Genomic DNA, 19,234 nt, shown 5'->3' on the forward strand with positions numbered 1-19,234 from the left:
CAGGGCAGTGCCCATCAGAACAAGTAATTAGTGAAAGACAAACAAGAATGAAAGGACAAAGGAGTAGCAAAGCAGCTCTCTGAAGTTATTGATAGTTTTGAATAATATACAATTCTTCAGTCTAAGGTATTTCTATGAGATGCTGCAAATACTAAAGACATTAACACTGCATTATCCTTACAAGTCCACCCAAAAGGTTTCTGTAGCTTTTTTTTTGTTATATATCCAAACCCACAGCACCAGCTCCTTCATAGGCACCTTGGCACCACTGCAGCATCATGCTGGAAGGCAGGACAGCAGAGTCACATCATAAAACACACACAGGTGAGCAGGCCTCTCACACAGCACATGTCTGCAGACACCAAGGGCACGCAGAAAGGTCCAGTTTTTGCTGATGCTGCTTGTATCAATGACAGCAAAAGTCAGTGCAAGGCACCAAGGGGAGCACTGGATAGTACATCAGCTTCCCAGAGCAGACAGGACACTACCCCTGGCTTTGGTCCTTTATTTCACTCAATATTGCATGACCCAGCCAGACAGTAGAAATGCTGTTCACCAAAACCACATATTTCATGTCCACCTCACCAAGAAAGAACATTTTCAGCAAAGCCTACATGCTTCAACATAATTTCCAATTAATAAAACTAAAAGCAGCAAACTCCAGGACGGCCTTCACTACACAAAGCAAAAAGGCAAATCAGAACCAGAGACTGTAAAAAAATCAAAGTGTAAGTCCTATGTCTCATACTCAGCATACATAGTTTAGAAACACCTGGTTTTGCAAAGACAGAGCAATGTTTCATTGCATAAATAAAGTGCTCATAGCCTCAGTTCAGCTGAAAGCACAACAGTCAGGCACATTAATAATTCTGTCCTGATCTTCAGCTTTTTAGCAAGTGAACTTGTTACTAATGGGGTGCAAATGAGACAAGTTGAAGTTGTTATTCATTGACAGTGTGCTTCTTACAAACCCCATCTGTCTCTGCACCCACAATGCCTGATCATATCTCCCAAATACAGAAGTGAACAGGGGAATGCAATCTTAAACTACAAGAATGAAGAGTCATTGATCAAAACAGAAGTCAAAACCGTACAGTGTGAAGGTATAATCAAGACTACTGTGAAACTAAGACTCCTCAGAGCCAATGAAAAAAAATTCATTTTCTTCCTAAGTTGGTTTTCACCTTGGAAACTAATTGTTGAAAGAGAAAAGGTCACACTGCTTAATAGCATGAAATAGGGAAAACAGTACATGCAGATAACACTTGACATGAAGTATTAATTACCTTTTTGGCAGAGCATCTGTTTGTGCTGTGATGTATTACTCCTTACACTGAACCATGGCTTGGGATTCACTTAAGATAGGTGTCACTAGTGTGTGGACAAGTCACTTATACCTTACATCCCTGGGTCACTGTATCCCAGGTGCGCTTATATATTTTTAAACACATCTGGTTTCTTGGCACATAAAACATGGTTTTAAGTTGTTAGTTAGAAAGAAATGGGTTGCTGTTTTGTTACCAAATTCAAGAAATTCACACACAGCTCCTATGCTGCCTCCAAGGGTGAAGGAAATGTGCTCTTCATCATGTCATCTAGTTACTAATTATGTTTTGTTCCTACAAAACCCACTACTTTAGCTGTTAACTTAAGAGAACAGTCTCTTGCTTTGATTACCAGGGTAGCCAGAGCTGCCTTTTCTTGCCCTTGGTTTGCTCTCTTCCTTAACTCATAAACATATCTGAATCAAAGCAAGCGGAAGGAAAAGAAAAGGTGTGAGAAAAATGAACCCAAGAAATTAAAGTAACAGGTATCTCATAACACTTAGGAACTTCAAAGGAAGGTCAAACAGGAAATGAGATTTAGACCAAGAAATAGGTTCTTGTGTTTAGAATTAAGCATTCCAGGAACTCAACATTTCTTAAATTAAAAGAAACATTGAGCAAGATCACAGCAACCCAAAGAACCACCTGGCAAAAATAGGGGCCTTTATTTTTCCAGCCAACTACCGAGGATGATTTCCTGCACCCTGTGATCAACTCACAAGAGCAGCAACACTTCCTCTCTTGGACATTTCATCAGAGCACTACCTTCAGCTATTTTCTCCAATATACTATCATGGCTCACCATTGCCTCACCTGGGAAGCCCCAGCACTGTTGCAGGGTGAATTCCATGTTGAATTTGACTCAGGGTAATTGTTATTGCTGGCAACCTGTTGGCTGTGGGGTAAAAGCCAGCTGACAACATAACAGCTTCTTACATGAATTGGCATAATGCAGAAATAGCCTAGCCAAAGACTGAAAGCACAGAGACCCAGACTCTGCTTTTTCCACTGGAAGTCATCCCTGCAGATGACTGCCCAAATGTACCAGGGAAAGCCTGAGCTACCTTGCCAGTGCAGGACTCCAGGGTCTCAGTATTCACTACAGCCCCCAAGATATTTTTAAACTACTTCTAACTGCCAAGTATTTTTTACTGCATTTTTTCTCAGTGCTGACTTAGAGTAAGTGCTTATTTCTAAATCATATTTGACATTTTGTTAGGTACACTGGAAAATAAACCAATTCCTGCATATGCAAAAATTAGGAATTAATGAAGCCTGGCAATTATCTTGACAAAAAGAACCAAGTGACTTAGTTGAACACACAGAGACTCACTAAAAAAAAAGTCTTCTCTAGTAGTTAAAAAACAAACGAAATTGCTTCTTATTGATTTTAATTTAGGTTGAAACACTAGCTGTCTCTCCAACAAAGCCAGAAATGGAAACAACTATAAATGAGTACAAGATGTGATAAGATAGACAGATTCTTAAGCAATCTAGTATAGAGATGACCTCCAGTTTAGACAGTAGTTAAAATATGATATCATACGTATGGATCAATAAATAAGTTTGCATTTGTTTCAGCTCCAAAAGCTGGAAAGTTACGTTCTCTTTTCTTTAGCAACTCTAAAATGTTGTCCAATTAAGCTCCCTTTTTTTTTTCTCCTTACAGATCTTCTAGATTCTAATTTACAAATAAAATCAAGAGAAGCAATTAAATGTTTAGTACTATCAGCATGTTTCCCCAAGTGATGCACATGTGGAACAGAATAGAAGTAGTCCAATCTTGATACAGGAGAATGGGTTACAAATTGAAATACGTTCCTATTACCATTACTCGCAGGCTTCACGCTCCAGCAAGTCCCAGGATCAGCACGAGGCTGCCCACCCAGCACAGCACAGCAGAGCACAGCAGAGCACAGCAGAGCACAGCAGAGCACAGCAGAGCAGCCTGCACCTCCAGCCTCCCGGACACAGCAGCTCTGACCACTGGGCTGCAGCCTCCAGAGCCAGCACGGACACAGCCGGGGCTCAGCGTGCACAGGAACAGCGTGTGCAGCGCAGAACAACACTAGAAGGGACTTTTGGTGATGGCCATCCAGCCCATCACGTTAAAGACTAATTAAAACCTTCCTGGCAAACTGCCTGGTCACTCTGCTCTGCTCTCCAGACAGCATGCACTGCCAGGGCCTGCCTGAAGCACACCAGAATATCAGGATCGATCCAAGCATGATTTATGATCCTTTCAGCACACCACAACTTGAGCCAACATTACCTGCTAGGTACGGATCAGGGCTTCTCAGTGGTTTTTGTGAAGGCTCCTATATTTGGAAGTGTTGCAATTACATTGAGACAGACACAACTGGCACCGACACCAGTCTTTCAATAAAAACCTCACATGCCTTCTCTCAGTGGACTTCTTTCCAGCAGCTCCGACTCCTTTCCTCCCAGGCAGCTCCACACAGCACTGACTCCTCTCCTCTCTGCAAGTTCCCTTCTTCCTTCTGCATGACTGGCTCAACCCAACCTGTCTCTTACCCAGCCACCTTACCCTGTCTGTCCTTCACACAGCATCTTACCTTGTCTGTCCCTTGCACAACCACAATCCCACATCCCTCCTCACAGCACAGCCAGCAGACTCCATCCCAAACTGGTACTCCAACTACAACTTGTGGGCAGCTAGCCCACTCCTTCCTAACACCCAATCTCATTGGGCAGGCAAGGCTGATTGTACTGCTCAGTTGTCAGTACTGCTGGAATTCACTGGGCAAGATTGCCTTCTGCACTATCCTTACAACCCATCTTACATGGAAGGCAAGTCTCCCTCTCTCCTTCAGTCACAAATATCTCTCCACTTTCGCACACACCTTTGCATGCCCCGGGCTCTTCTCAGATACTATCAGCCCAGGGAGAAAGGACTGTTTTCCCCTCATTTGCTACATGATGCCAATCAGACACAATCAAGGTAAAAAGCCAAAAGCACCCAAGGGAGGCCACTCTAATGGAAATAGGTCACAGTAACAGAGCAGATCTAAACTCTTGCAAACACCTCAGTAGCCAGTCCCCCCACCCACTTCCAACAGAGGAGGGAAAGAAACACTTTCTACCAAAACCAGCAGCACAATTAACAGTAACAGGGTGAGGGTAGGGACCCTTTCCCACATTGCTGGAAAACCTACAGCCTTCCGTGGGATTGCACCCACGTTGTAACACCCACTCCAAGCGTCCCATGGTGCTCATCTCTTACCCACACCTGGGTCACCAGACATCACACACAGGGTGGGAAATGTGGCCAGAAGGTCAAGGCAGGTCCTGGAGCTGTGTGAAACCTTCAGTGTACCATGTCTGAGAGAAGCCAAAGCTTGAGCTACCCTCTTTAGAAAACTCCACATCACATGGACTGTTTGAGGATGCATGGATTGCTACCCCCTTAAAAACTGCTGGGCTTAAAAAGGAAACAAAACCAGAAGAAATTATCTGAGACTGCAGAGGACTTAAGCCTTTCTTTCCATTTTATAAAATTGCTACTATAGCAGCATTCAAGCCACATAAAAAAATAATAAATAAAAAGGCGAGATGAAGAATTTGAAGAGTTTATGAAAATAAAGTTAAAAATCCTGAGAATCAGTGTTACAGGCCACATCCACTGAACAGCAGAGTATCTTGCTCAGCACGGACTCCAATAATGATCTAGAAGTCATACTAGGCAAACAACCAGCATGAATTTCCTTGCTGTGGCAGAAAAATAGGCCACTGAAAATCCCTGGACAAACAGAAAAGGCAATAGCATTGCACATACACAATATGAACAAGCCCAGTGTTCAGTTCTGGTGTGCACCTTTCTAAAGACAAAACCCAAACAACAGAAAACAAACAAACAAAAAAAAACCACCACAAACAAACACCTGAAGAAAAAAAATATTCAAGGACTGGATAAAATCTCGTGGCAAAGGGCTCGTTGGGGTTCAGGTCACTGGGTTAATTAAGACATTGTAACATGGTTTTATCCTTGTGTGCAAGTACTCTCATGGTAAAAAAACACCAGAGGGCTCTTCAAACTAGTAAAGAAAAGTGAAACAGAGAAGAGATCATTGTTAAAGTAGCTGTATATTTGTAGTTTGAACTATAGTAATTCAAGCACCACTTTTTTTGGTGGCTTATTTATTTTGGTCACTAGTTTGTTCATAGAAAGAAATTTGGTATAATTTCAAAATAGGCATCAAACAAATAATTGATTCAAAAAAGACAACTGACAACAATTCCAAGGACTGATACACATGATAAAGCATCCTCCAGAAAGCCAGAATTTTAATGGACAGACTGGACATCTCTGCTTCACCACAGGCAGACTCATACTAGGAGGTGGTTTTGCATTTCACCACACAGTATAAGAAAATTTTCAGAGAAGTATAAAGACATTTATAATACATTTATTAAAACAGCAACCCCCTGACACAAGGCCACCCAATGGGAATATTGACAATAACAAGCATGGTTGTGTTGCAGAATAATGTCATGATGAGGGTTATGGGACAAATCCTCACCTGGTGAAAGCTGCCACAACAACATCTGAGTCGCGCCATGACAGTGTGCAGCAGCTGAGGATCTGCCATTGCACCAAGAAATTATAGAACTTGCACAGTTTGCACCCCCAGTTTGCAAATATAACAATGAATTAATTCACAGTAAACAGGAGGGAAGCGCTTTGCAGTGCATAAACAATGTAGTAAGAAACAATTTAAAAAGTCACAGTTTCTGAAACTGCTGTCACTGAGCACAAACTTTTAACACTTACTTAAATAGCTCAAACTGTACAAAGTGTCACTTCAGAACACAAACAGTTATACAAAAACCATATAATCTGATGCAAAACCCTTGGGCAAAGAAGGTAAAATAAACAACTAATTTTATAACCTGAACACTCCATTAGCACTTCTCACCAATTAAAATATGATGCAACTGCTGTCAACAGGCAAATTTTAGTTGCATTTTAAGCATGGATTTCAACACAAAATACACAAGCTGCTGCACTGTAACAATAAGTCAACCACCTACAAATAGAATGGAGGCCAACAAGAAGAAACATTCAGCTGGTTCTCTCTGCCCATCCAGTGAATGGATGCAATGTTTAAGAGACTCACACGCTGCACAATCCCTCATTTCCACTTCGACTGCAGGAAATCTATACCATAATCTCCACAAGTCTAAAAGCACCTTAGTAATCTAAATGCCAATGAAAGTCTATAGAAAATTTAATCCTTAAACTCAATCTTGGCAGCAATGTAGATCTGTACTTGTTTACTTGAAAGCTACCAGGTATCTGCTGTTTCCAGGGGGTTGGGAATGGGGAGGAATGGTTGGACAGAAGCCTCACGCTGAGGCCATTAAACAGGTTTAATATAAACATATGCCTACCAAAAAAAAAAAAAAAAAAAAAAATCACTAAATTTGCCCTAAAAAGCTCTTTGTCAAGACCTATTTATTTTGAGATATGTATCACAAATTTTATCCTAATATACAAACCAAATTCTTGTAAAATCCAGAGAGAGAGGAAAAGGGAAGAAAGATTATTCAGAGAAGCATTTCTAAGCACACCAAACTGACACAAAGACACAGAGTGGTCCTCAGTGATGGGAGTTACTTCAGAGACATTCTTGTTTCAAAGAAATGTAGAGGCCAAAAGAAAGTCATTTGCTTTCAGCTGAGGACCATCAACACAGGTCAGGACAGAATAATTTCTATTTACCGCTGCAGTAGAAAAATTACTTAGGCAGTGCATTGGCACAACATTACCATCATATCCTACTTATTTTATTCAGTGTTCACCTCCTCTTACACTGAAGTCCTCTTCTACTCTGGGACCACACTGGTTACCAACCAGCTGGACAACCTCTCCAAGGAACTCTGGGTGTGAGACTTCAGACTGTTAAAAAACAATAATCCAATAGCAGATACTTTTATAGGAGCAAGAAAAGGGCAAGGCACTGCTTTGGTTAAAGCAAGTATTATAGCATTTCCTATATCTCTTACAAGCCTCCTGCAAGGACAGAAGATGGAAGGAGTGAGGTGTGGGAAAACTGAACAACTCTTCACTTTGCCTGCGAGAAGTTATCAGATAGCTTTCCTTTCCTGTCAGCAGAATAAACTGACTCCCAACACAACTTTTAACAGCACTCTGTCAGGAAGACAGGCACACTTTATTTCAAAAAAAGAGAACAAAGCAGCTGCCACAAGACCAAATAACATCCAGCATTTTGCTCCTAAATACCACTGCAGCTCTTCAGGGCTCAGGGTTTCATTCATTACATTGCTGCAAGCAGAGAAAAGGATTTTTCAAAGGAGTTTTCCTAAGCTACGCATCCAAGTCTCAAAACACTTAGATTTTCTTCAGAAAAGCCCCCACACTATAAATGCAAAGTCCCTCAAAGCAGGCACTGGACAGGATAAACATCTATCAGGCATCACTGCAGCATTTATACATAGGAAAACTGCAACACCCACGTCAATTGAGATTTTATGTGCCAGTACTGCTGGCAGGTGCATGATGCAGTCATGTTTTAAGTTCTAGAAAATGGTTCATCATTATTCAAATGACTTGATAATTAAGAGCACCAGCACTTCAACTCCCAAGCAAACTTGGAGATGCATAATAAAACCACATAAAAAAAAAAGGCCATACACTAACTGATTTTACTTTAACCATAGTTCACCTGAATACTAATTCAAATTGCTGCAAAGTGAGCCATTCAGTGTAGCAAAACACATCTTACAGTGATTGCATGAACTTCTGAATTTCCTTACTACCCTGTGCCTTCACTCCTCCTCTGAAGTGGGGAGATTATCCCCAGCACGGTTTCCTCCAGCTTCCCTGTAGTAATGTCAGGGGAAAGGAAAAATGAGGCAACAGCAGCAATATCCATGGAGTATCTCTGCAGCATCATTGCTGTGCTTGCAATCTGCTCCCCAGTTCATCTGTTCACTTTCAGGGCGGGAAGAGATTTTGCTTAGGCCACAAATATGTGACAGCTCAAGGCATAGAGCTGGAATCTGCTGTGTCCTGGCAGCTGTGCCTCAAGAAGATGAGTGTACATTGAAAGGCAAGCATTTGGAGACAGGACCAGTGCAGCCCAGTCATTCAAAACTCCTCACTGAAGCGGGCTGAGATCACTTTGGAGCTTGGAGGACCTGTTAGCACCACTGAAAGAAGGAAACCAATTTGATTTGCCCTGGGGCAAGTAATGTGCACTCTGCAATACAGATAACATGATCATCAGCACAAGATACTGAGTAATGGAACAATTATCAGCACTCAAGGATCATATTTCTGTGGGTTTTGTTGTTGTTTTTTTTTTTTCTCTAAAGGCTTATGGGCACCCAAATGTGGAAACTAGTTGCTTTCATCAAAAGTTATTCTCTAGCTGGACACCTCCAACTGACCACACCCCAGGTTCTTCTGTTTGGGATGAAAGGGTGCATTAATGCTCATCTTCCTTCTCTGCTTCAGAGAAATTCACAAAACTGATCCTCCCTGGTGGAACTGGGCTGGATCTGGCCATCTGTGAAGGTTTATTCCCATCAACCTGTGCAAGAATACGCAAATCCACAATTTTCACTTGGAGGAAACACTGACATGAGTTTACCTCATGAAAAGGGAAAACTTGATAAAGATATTTAGACACCTAAAGCAGCAAGAAGTCCCCAGAAGGAATATATAAACCATAAATTAACCCATGTGGTGCCTATCTAAATCCTCAGATGACTCTACACTTATTTGTTGATAAGATTTCGCTTCCTAAAATACTTAAGAATTGTTTAGAATCAAACTTAAAGTAGCATGGTACATAAACATAAATAATTACAATTTCATCAACACACAGGCGTAACTTTTTTAAAATGGAAGCACAATAACTTGGGCAAACAGAAATTAGTCTCATTTTCTCATAATTTCTCCAATTAAAGTTATATATTAGCTAAAGTAAATGTTATTACTAGACCCTTAGGCTTCAGAGCACATCATGCCACATGTTCATTTGGCTGCTAAAAAGCAGCAACCAAGTGATTAGCACTTTTTTCCAAGGACAGTTGAGATTAATAGTTTGAAGTCATTCCTTAATTTAACCATGAAACTTGAACATTTAAATTAGAGTCAACTTTAATAACATTTATTTCAGAAAACTGTAAGTATGTTAGTCCTTGAGCACTGATTATAAGATGGATGGAGCTGTTAGCTGTCTTTTCTGTAATTGGAAACAAATTCCAACTATTAAATTTACAGACCTTGATAATAGTACAGTCGACATTTGTCCCTGGAAAGACAGAAACTGGGAGTGTAGGTGATTTCCAGTGATTTTTTTTTTTTTTATGGTACCAAGCAGGATCTATTTGTTCCACAAAGATTTCCAGCGTGGATGCAGGTGGGATGCGTGAAGGACACGACATCTCTGCTGGACTCACAGAAGCTCTTCACTGCTCTAAGACACCCCTTTTCTGAATGGGATCAGAAACTCTTACATCCTCCTTTCCTAGAGCAAAAATGAGAAGGTATAGAGAATAGGAGAGCAATAAAAGAACTCCTAACTCGCACACACAGGCAAAAATCCTTGTTCTTCCAAGCAGGGCAACACCCCCAGCCTGGATCCAGGCTTTGTAGATATTGCAATATGGCTGAGGGAATCCCAGTCACCCTCCAATTGTGCTCCTTTCATTTTTTGAATGTACTTTAGTCCTTTCCTTCTGTGATGCCTCTTCCTCCCTCCCAACTAGGGGAAGCCTCTTCCTCTGGCTGCAAGCACAGACAGCTCCTGTGACTACCTGAAGACTTTCGTTCGCTGGTCCAGGCCCCGTTAACCGCAAGCCTGCTAAGGGACAGCAAAGCTCTCCCTGGAGTTCCCCCCAAGAAGCAAATCACAAGCTCAGCTCTTGCAGCCTGGGAAGGCTCACTTGACTGTCTTTACCTGCAAGGACTCCATTACCAACTTCCCGTAACATAGAGCGTATTTTGAAACAGCACTGAAATAAGGGATAATTAAAATGTACGAAGTGTCATCTTCATAAAAGCCACAGGACTAAATAGTCTTGGAGGGCCCTCTCCTGTACATTCCGTATTTCTCTATGTGCACAATGCACCTTCCTCTGTAAAATCTTTACTAGACAAAGCCAGTCTCCTCTGTACCTTTAAAAATATCTGAAGCACTATTTACGTACTTGATAAGGCATAGCTCCCGGTGTAATTTTTCCTCCAAGCAGAAGACAGTTACATGCAAAATTAACTCTCAGCTGAGATCTATGAAGACTCAAAATCCAAAACCCATTCAGGCAGTTACCAGGTTAGCAACAATTTGATTCATTACCAAAGAGCTAATCTAGACTCAAGAAAATTACTTTCATTTATGCATCTAGCCTAAGAAAATGGTAGCAATTGTCATTCCTTAGACAACAGGACTATCAAAGTAAAAGCTAAGAACTGCACAAACGTGTACTTTTTCCCTTACAGATACATATTTGTTCTGTCTTGGCAAAGCACCAAGAAATAAGATAGTAAGGATATCACTGTAATGCTAATATTTTTGTCTTACTGATTCTTGGTATTGTGAATTTAAATTAATGAGCAAACAGACCCCATGGAAACAACCTCTCTTACCTTGTCTTGGTTTGATATATTAACCAAAACAATTACCAATGACAAGCCCGCAGAGAAATGCACTAAACAGTTGAGAAAGAGGAAAACCTTACCCACATTTTTTTTTTTTTGCCCGAGTGACTCCTTTCTCTTACTGCAGCCAAAGGAACAACAATAAAGAAACCCTACTTAAACAGTGAAACCCTATTACAACACTACTAACAAAGAAATACTGCAAGGACTTATTTTCTACACGGTTCATTTATTGTTATTGAACAAAGAAAAGAATAGCCTTTATGTTTCCTCACAAAGTAAAGTGACTTGCAGGGGAGAAAACAAGTAGGCACCTCTCTTCCATTTAAAGGGAGCTAGATACGAAGCAGAGGGAAGAAAGATGCTTTCAAACTAAAACCAAGTTGACAAATACCCTACTTCTTTAATCCTCTCTAGAAAATGCTACGAGAAGGTACATTCGTGGTAGATACTAAATGGTTAATATCTGGCCGGGATTCCCTGCCAACACAAATTCCGATGATTTGCCATTGGATGTTGTCAGCACCAGCGTCCTGCCATTGCCCACAGAGATCTCCCTGCAGCTTTCCTGCCTCGGGCATCTCTGATGTGCGGGATCGGAGTCCGAGGGTCCCCGTTTATCAGGATGTTCCACTCAGCACCCCTCGGCTCACACACACCAGGTACTGCTGCCCTTCAGAGCAAAGCTCAGGGGAGCAAGCGAGGTACTGAGGTCTAACATGGGAGATCTGTACAAAAACCAAAGGCATAAAAGCCTTCCTGGAAAAGAGTTTGCTTTCCAGGCAAACCTTTAGCAACGAACAGCCCTGAAACGTTCCCGGGTATTACACAGCTGTTTTATGGTTTCTGGCATTAAAGAGTTTACCAACACTCTGCGAGTATCCTACTATCCTCTGCTTGCATCCATCTTCATATTCGAACCGTAGTACAAATATTATCTGGTTCACACATCGCTGATCTAAATCAGCAAGTCATACAATACTGTTATATTAAACCAACATCAGGGCTTGTTTTCCTGCAGCATTCCTGGAGCCTGCCTTCTAGCTGTAATTACTATACAATATATATCAGAACCACAGAGAAAGGCATCACTCCGAGGGCTGAAATTGAGAAGAAATCAATACAAAGAAGATAAATGTTTGGTCAAAAGCTGCAGAGGTATTAACCCTCTCCCCAACTTAGTTTCTTTTTGCTTCGAATCATTTCGCCGTGTGAGAAGCTGCTGGAAGGAATGGGATGGGATAAGTCTATCTGCTTAGCTCTGCATTCCGTGTTAGAGAAAAAGAGTATTCCAGGAAGAGAAATTTAAAAAGAAAAAGAGAGGATAAACGAAAGTGGAAGTTCCTATTAAACCTCCAGAATTTAATGATTTCACTGGACTCTCGCACACCTGGCCGCGGTGAACAACCAGGAGCCCAGGGCGAGGGCGGGAGAAGCCGCGGGGTGTGGGGGGGGGGGGGGGGGGGGGGCATTCCCTGGGAAGAGGGGCTGGCGCTGCCCCCCGGGCCATCCCCCTGGACGGATCCCTGGGGGAGCCCCGGCCGTTCCCGGAGCGCTCGGAGCGGATCCCGGCGGGCACGCGCGCGGCCCGGGAGCGCGCCGGGCGGGGCCCGCGCTGCGCGCCGGCGGAGGGGCGCGCGCCCCGCGGGGGAGCCGGCGGCGCCACAGCGCCCCTGGCGGGCGGCCCGGGCACTGCGGAGGCGGCGGGAGCCCGAGCCCCGCGAGTTCCCCCGGGCCGGGGAGAGCGGCGGGGCCGCGGGGAGGGAGGGCGCCCGCCCGGCCCCGTCACACGCGAGCCCTGCGGCTCGATGCGGGGGAAAGAAGAGATACGCGGGCGCCGGCCGCGGGGGTTCGAAGCGGGGGAGAACTGCACGGTGGTCGCCGAGTGCCCCCCGGCCGCGGAACCCCTGTCCCGGGGGTGCGCGGTGGTGGCCGCACGGCTCCAGCCCCGGTGCGGAGCGGGCGCGCAGCCCCGCGGAATTCCCCCCCCCCTCCCCCCGCTCCCCGCCGCGGCAAGGTCGGCACGGGGAGACCCCCACCGCGGACACGAGTGGCGTGGGGAGGGCAAGGACCCGCGCACCGACCGCCAACTTTCCGGCGGGGGACCGGGGGCTGCGGCGCGGGGTCGGAGCGCGGAGTCACGCTGCCTTCTGCGGCGACCAGCGGCGGTCCCGCGGCACAAAGAGAGCTCCAGGCAGCCCCTACGGAAGAGGAGCGGCGCACAAGGAGCCCCCCTGCGCCCGCCCCGCGCTGCAATGCACGGGAGACAGGGGACACCGCGCCGGCAGCGCGGAGCCGAGCCCGCGCTCCGCTCCCGGCCCCACTCGCGGGCAGCGCTGCCCGCAGCCGGGAGGGTGCTGTGGAACGGGAGGAGCTCCGGCACTGCAGCCGCCCCGGCAAAGGGGCCCCCGCCAGCCGTGGCGCATCCTCCGCGCTCCAGGGGTGCCCCGCCGGCTCCCTACGGGGGTCGCGGACACGTGTGGAGGAGGCACCGGGAGCCCCCCCAGCCGCCGCGCTCACTCACCGGGGAAGCACACCACATCATGGAGCACGGAGCTGGTGATTTTCAAGAAAAAGATCCACCAACACGGTTGCAGTAGCCTCCGCATGTCCAAAGCCGCACATCGAAAGGGGAAAGGGGCTAAAATAATTAACACACAGGGGAAGGGGGAAAAAAAAATGGGGGGGGGGGGGGGGGGGAAGGGGGCAAAAATTAAAAAAAAAAAAAAAAACTTGTTGAAAATAAGTTTCTCCCCGCACCCCTGTTCCTGCGGGAGAAAGCGGGGGGCTCCTGCTCGCCTCCTCTACGGGGGGGGGGAAAAAAAAAAAACCCTCCAAGCGCGGGGCAGGGGGAGGACAGAGACGAGCGGGGTGCGGGGACCCCCCCGCGCGGCTCGGCGGGCGCGGGGCGGCGCGGCTCAGGCGGGCAGCAGCGGCGGGGCGCGCATGCCGCGGACGGGGCGCTCACAGCCGCCTCCGCGCACGGGCGGGCGGGCGGCGGTCAGCCGGGGCCCCGGCGCGCTCCATCCTGCCGTACAGGAAGTGGCGGGCAAGCCCGGATCCTGGCGGAGACTTTAAAGCGGAGCGAGGGAGAGAGAGGGAGGGAGAGAGAGCGCAGCGCAGCGCGGCGCGGCGGCGAGGAGAGGAGAGGAGAGGAGAGGAGAAGAGACGAGGAGAGGAGAGGAGAGGCGGCGGCGCGCCGGGCGCCCCGGCGGCGCGCCCCCGCCGCCCTTAAAGCGGCCGCGGCGTCGGGGCGGGGGCGCGCTCCCGTGCACGCTCCCGCTCTCGCCCCGCCGCTTGTGTGCGCGTATTTGTGGGGGACGGTGTCTGACCGAGCCGCGGAAATTCGCCGTTTGCAATTTGGGGTTCCGCTTTCTCGCCCCGGCGCTATCTGGTTGAAGTTACTTGTCTCATTCCACCGCGCCCCCCCCCCCCCCCGGTGCTGCGGGGGGGTCCCGCAGATTGGGGATGGGTGTCCTTCGTGGTCCCCCTCCGCCCCCACTTGTGTGCATCGCTGGGGGTACTGTCAGAAGGGTCCGACCCCAACCCCCCCCCTCCCCGCCCCAAAACCACGCAGTTTCCCATCCCCTCCGATACCCTGCATGACTTTTTGGTCCCCCACAGAATCGTGCAGCTCAGTGCTATGCTGGGTATTCCCAGAAATACTCAAGGAAATCATACAGATTTTTTTTCTCCTCCAGTGGTATGTGTCTTTTGGGGTACTGCAAGAGCCACCTCCACCCCCACTACCCCTAGAATCACACAGATTTTCCTCCCCCGGTAGTAGTCATCATTCTGGGTATTGCTGGAAGCATCCCACAAAATTTCTATTTTTCCCCCAATATTGTGCATTATACTACATATTTCCAGAGAGCCACCTCAAAATGAGATAATTGGTGTTTCTGCAAACTCACATGAAGGCTGTCCCAAGCCACTCTGCATCCACACACACGCACCCCTCCCCGGCAGCAGTTTCTGAATGAGTGATAATTTTGCACAGGAAACAGAAGCAGAAAATGGTGTGAATTCAGGATGAAGGGATGGTTGCTTGTACTTGGTATTTCCAGGCTGTGCTGTGGTCTGCAGATGCTTAAATTTCATTCAGAGGTAGTTTTTGTCTGTTTCTTTGTTAATTACATCCATTCCAGGCATTCTGTTTCAGAAAGGAAAGGGTTGACCAGGTTTATCAGTGAGTAGCGTGCTCAGCCCTGGCTGTGTCATTTGCTATGCTCCTCTTTGCTTTTCTGCAAACCTTCCACATTTGTGGTGTTTCCAGAGGAGAGGAGATGGTCGGCAGGAGGAGGAACAGAGTAGGAAAATTCAGAAGTAATTTGTGGAATGGCAGTGATTTTCTCTGTCCCTTCCTCAGCTTAGGGGTCACTAGAGCAGCGCCCTCAGGCACTTAGCACTGTCTGCAAGTGGTTTTGTGTCCATCCAGGTTTACCCCACTCAGCACAAGATACCAAGGCAGTGAATTGTGCTGCATCCAAAGGCCCCCTCATCCTCATCAGGAGGCATTTGTAGGCTTTCCTTTGAGTTTCTCTTCCCATACCAGGTCATGACTGCCAAAAATCACATTTGGAAGTTAAAAGTGCAGTTCTTACTGGCCAAAACTGTTCATCTCAGTAGGGATTTTTCAAGTGTAAGGATTTAAGGACCTTAGATATTTTCTGCCCTTGAGGATGCCACCCATTGAAGTGTGCAAAAATTAGAGAAGGTACTTGTGTAAAGTTTTGTCTAAAGCAAAGCAAAAATTTATAGGCCCTGGGGGAAAGGTCTCACGCAACCTGTTCATTAAATCATTTCCCAGAACATGGTTTCAACTCTCATAAAAACAAAGATACAATTTTAAGAGATAAAATTTTCCTGATGCTTTTTGTTCCTATGAAAATCAAAACCAAATCCCCAGCTGTCTTGACCTTTTGGAATCTGCTGTGACATCTGGGCTCAGTTTCTTATTGGGCTGTTCAGAAAAACCTGCAAAATATTCCCCTTTCAGCAATTGACTCCAACTTTGCTGTTCTTTTTCAGCAGATAGGGAGGCAGGTTCTACACCAATACTGAGGCTTGCCTCTTCAAATGATGTCTCCCTGGTATCGTAAGAGGCAATCTTAGAGTGTTTCAATCTAAAAGTGGACTTGAACAGGTCTCATTACATGAGAAAAGTTATTACATACTATTGCAATATCACAAAATAAGAGTAAAAGCAGTGAATTTTTTTCAAAGAGCAGTTTGAATTAGTATTTTTCTCACTAATTCAAAATCCTTTGCAAAAGCTGTTAATCACACCATTTTCTATTTAAAGCGTATTTTAAAATTAGTTTAGGGTTTTTCCTCCTGGAAAATGACAAACCTGAAACTGGACCCCTATCTTGGAATTGGAGGAATTTTGCATTTTCCATTCTTGGCACAAACATGAAAGTAAGATATAAAATGCATAATCAAAGTACTGTCTCCTGAGGAGTGCAGATGACTTCAGATCTCTCTAAGCAGCTAAGGATGATTTTAGGATGGCTGTGCTCCTATCAAAACCCAGAGGTGTTCGGGCTGGATATTCACAGTAGTCGCCTCAGGTCTGAACTTCTTAAAACAAATCTGTAAAAGCCCAATGTCAGCACGACCAGCTTGGTTCAGCCTGCTGTGGTACAACATGTACAATGACCCACTTTTCCTGGAGTGGGAAATCAATCATTGCATCGTCACACATCAGTTTAGGAGCTGTGGTGGCACAAGTAGCTTTGTTTCGCATTAGCAATTTGGGTGGGCAGAGAAATGGAAAGATGGATGATGGAGATGCAGGGAACAAAATTAAACACGGTTAAATGAGAATCCATTTCCTGCATGCAGTATCTCTGTGCCCGAGGCACGCTGTCTATCAACAATACACAGGTACAAATTGGCCTGCAGACGGATCTTTAACTACCCAAACACAGCAAACTGCATTAGCGGGATGCTGCTCTGCTGGGCTGGGGCCGCCTGACTGCGGAGCATCCACATTAGATAGGATAGCTGATTCTTCCCAGTGACTGAAGTACTGCGGTGTGATTAAAATAACTGCTACTGTATCGAAGGGACTGAAAGGGGACACTATAACCCATGACAGCTAAACCAGACCAATGAGTGCTCTGCAAAATCTTGCAATATTTATGGTTAGCAAAGCAGGTGATGTCAAGGTGAGAGGAATGGGACCAGCAGCCCTGGTTTGCTTTGAACAGTGAATAAAAGACAACTTCTATTCTTCTTTTCCCCACCTTCCTGTTTGGACAAGTAATATTTTTATGCTGCCTTCATCAACATACAGGCATGACTCCTGGGAAAGAAATGAAAGTCTGCTAATTTATTTGATCAGACATGAGAAATAACAGAAAACTGAAACGAAGAGCTGTATTTGTCATATGTTTGAATTAGTGAAAAGCTGAAGAAAGCAGAAAAATATTGCAAGGAGTTCAAAGATGAGAGGTTTTATCGAATTAGAAAATTATTAATAGCATTAATCATTTCCATAACAGTCTTCTTAACATCTATAATGACTGTGTAAAGAATTGGAGAAATAAAAATCAAAGAAAAAAGTCAGATACACAAAGTTACACTTCTTTTTGTGTCTAGAAAGAAAGGGATGAATTTTCCTTGATTTACAGCCAGTCTCACTGGAATGGTTAACCTGTGGGGAAAAGACCAGGTGAGGATCTGTCCCTGAAAGGATAATTCAACATGAAGTACAAAGAAGCAGCTACAGTTCAGATTATAACTAATGTGACGTATAAACTTCCAGATTAATTCAGCAGTCCTAGTTCCTGTACAGCTTTGCATGGAAAGGAAAAAAAAGGATGCTGAACTTGTAGTTTCATAAATTATGCTATTGCAGAATTAGTTTCTCTTGGCCTCAGGATAGATGCATTCTTCTCAGAGTATGCTGTGAGGCTTTGAAGGTCTTAACAAGGCATCTGAGAACCTGCTGAGAACCAGAAGTCGAGGTCAAGCAAAGTGCTGTGATAAAAGAGAGGGTTTTATTTCAATATAATCATAGCAATGAGCTGTGTTGTTTGATTTATGAAGACATAAGAATAAATGAAGAGATGCAGGTAAAACAAAAGGTATGGAAAATGTTAATGGGTGATGCAAACTCTGGCTAAGACATAGGCTGTGGGTCAGAGATTGCTGCAAGTATTCCAGGCTGCACATCTACAGCTCATCCAGCATGACAGGAATGAGCACTGACTTGAGATACTCCGAGATGTCCTGGCTGGGAAGTGTCCCACAAGATTGGCACAAGGCTTTTTTAGAAGACCAGTACATTTATTTTCTTGTGTTCTAAAAAATGGAGCCAGCACCTTAGGGCAGCCTTAGGCTAAATCATTCAGAACAGACACTTGGTCACATGCTGAGATGCCTACTTGAAAACTTCGAATTAACCTTGAAGTCAAACAGTTGTTTTGCCTCCCGAAATGGCCTCAAAATGGCTGTGTTTGTAGAAGTGCGTGTGGAGGGTTGGACTGATCAGCAGCGAGTTTCTCTTTCAAAAGCAGCTGTAGTTCAGAGTTCTGAGGTACGACCATGCTAGGGCCGTGAGTGTGTTTAATTCACAGATCCTCTCCTGTTAAAAGAAGAATGTAAGAATCTATCATCAGTGTGGCAGCGCGCAGAGCAAGAATGTTCATGGCTAGAGCTGAGGGATGAGATGAAAGACCCCGTTTTCTGTCCTGCTTGTCTGTGACCATGTCTGTGACTCAGTAGGAACTTCTGTCTTGGCAGAATTTAAGGTGGGAGCTAATGAGAAAATAGACTCGGGGTCTTCCATTATTGATGCAAATATTGTTTATAGGTTTCAATAATATTTGGGTTTAATGAAAGTCTTGGGATCCTCAGCTGCAGAAAAGCAGAAATGCTTTAAGTAAGAAGGCTCTATCCATGCTCAATGTTTTTCCACTGTCGTGCAGCTTGCCAGGGAGATAACTGCAACTGTTAGGTTTTTCTACACAGTGAAGTTGACTCAAGGACAGGCAGGGTTAGCAAGCAGTGTGAATTCAGGCTGAATATAAGCTGCTGTAAGGAGCAGCAGGGGTGTGGTGTGCTGGATCTAGACATGTTACAGACACGGTTACCATGAGCAATCTTACTGTCTCTGGTAAACTCACCTTCCAGCCCCCTTGTCTTCCTGGACTCCAACACAGCCAGGATCATAATGAGATACCTACTCTTTTAAAGGTCTCATGCATTGCAACCATAACATCGTTAAAAACATTGACAAAATTGGTGAGAA

General features: G+C 45.2%; 1 protein-coding gene across 1 annotated transcript in view; it reads right to left on the reverse strand.

Moving 5' to 3' along the window:
* PTPRG (protein tyrosine phosphatase receptor type G) overlaps nt 1-13,583 on the reverse strand; it is a 387,945-nt gene extending 374,362 nt beyond the window's left edge. The window contains exon 1 of the mRNA XM_062500771.1: nt 13,499-13,583. Within this exon, the coding sequence (XP_062356755.1) occupies nt 13,499-13,583 (85 nt within the window). The remainder of the gene's footprint in view (nt 1-13,498) is intronic.
* Between the last annotated feature and the right edge of the window lie 5,651 nt (nt 13,584-19,234).

Source organism: Cinclus cinclus, chromosome 12 (assembly GCF_963662255.1).
Source record: "Cinclus cinclus chromosome 12, bCinCin1.1, whole genome shotgun sequence".
NCBI lineage: Eukaryota > Metazoa > Chordata > Aves > Passeriformes > Cinclidae > Cinclus > Cinclus cinclus.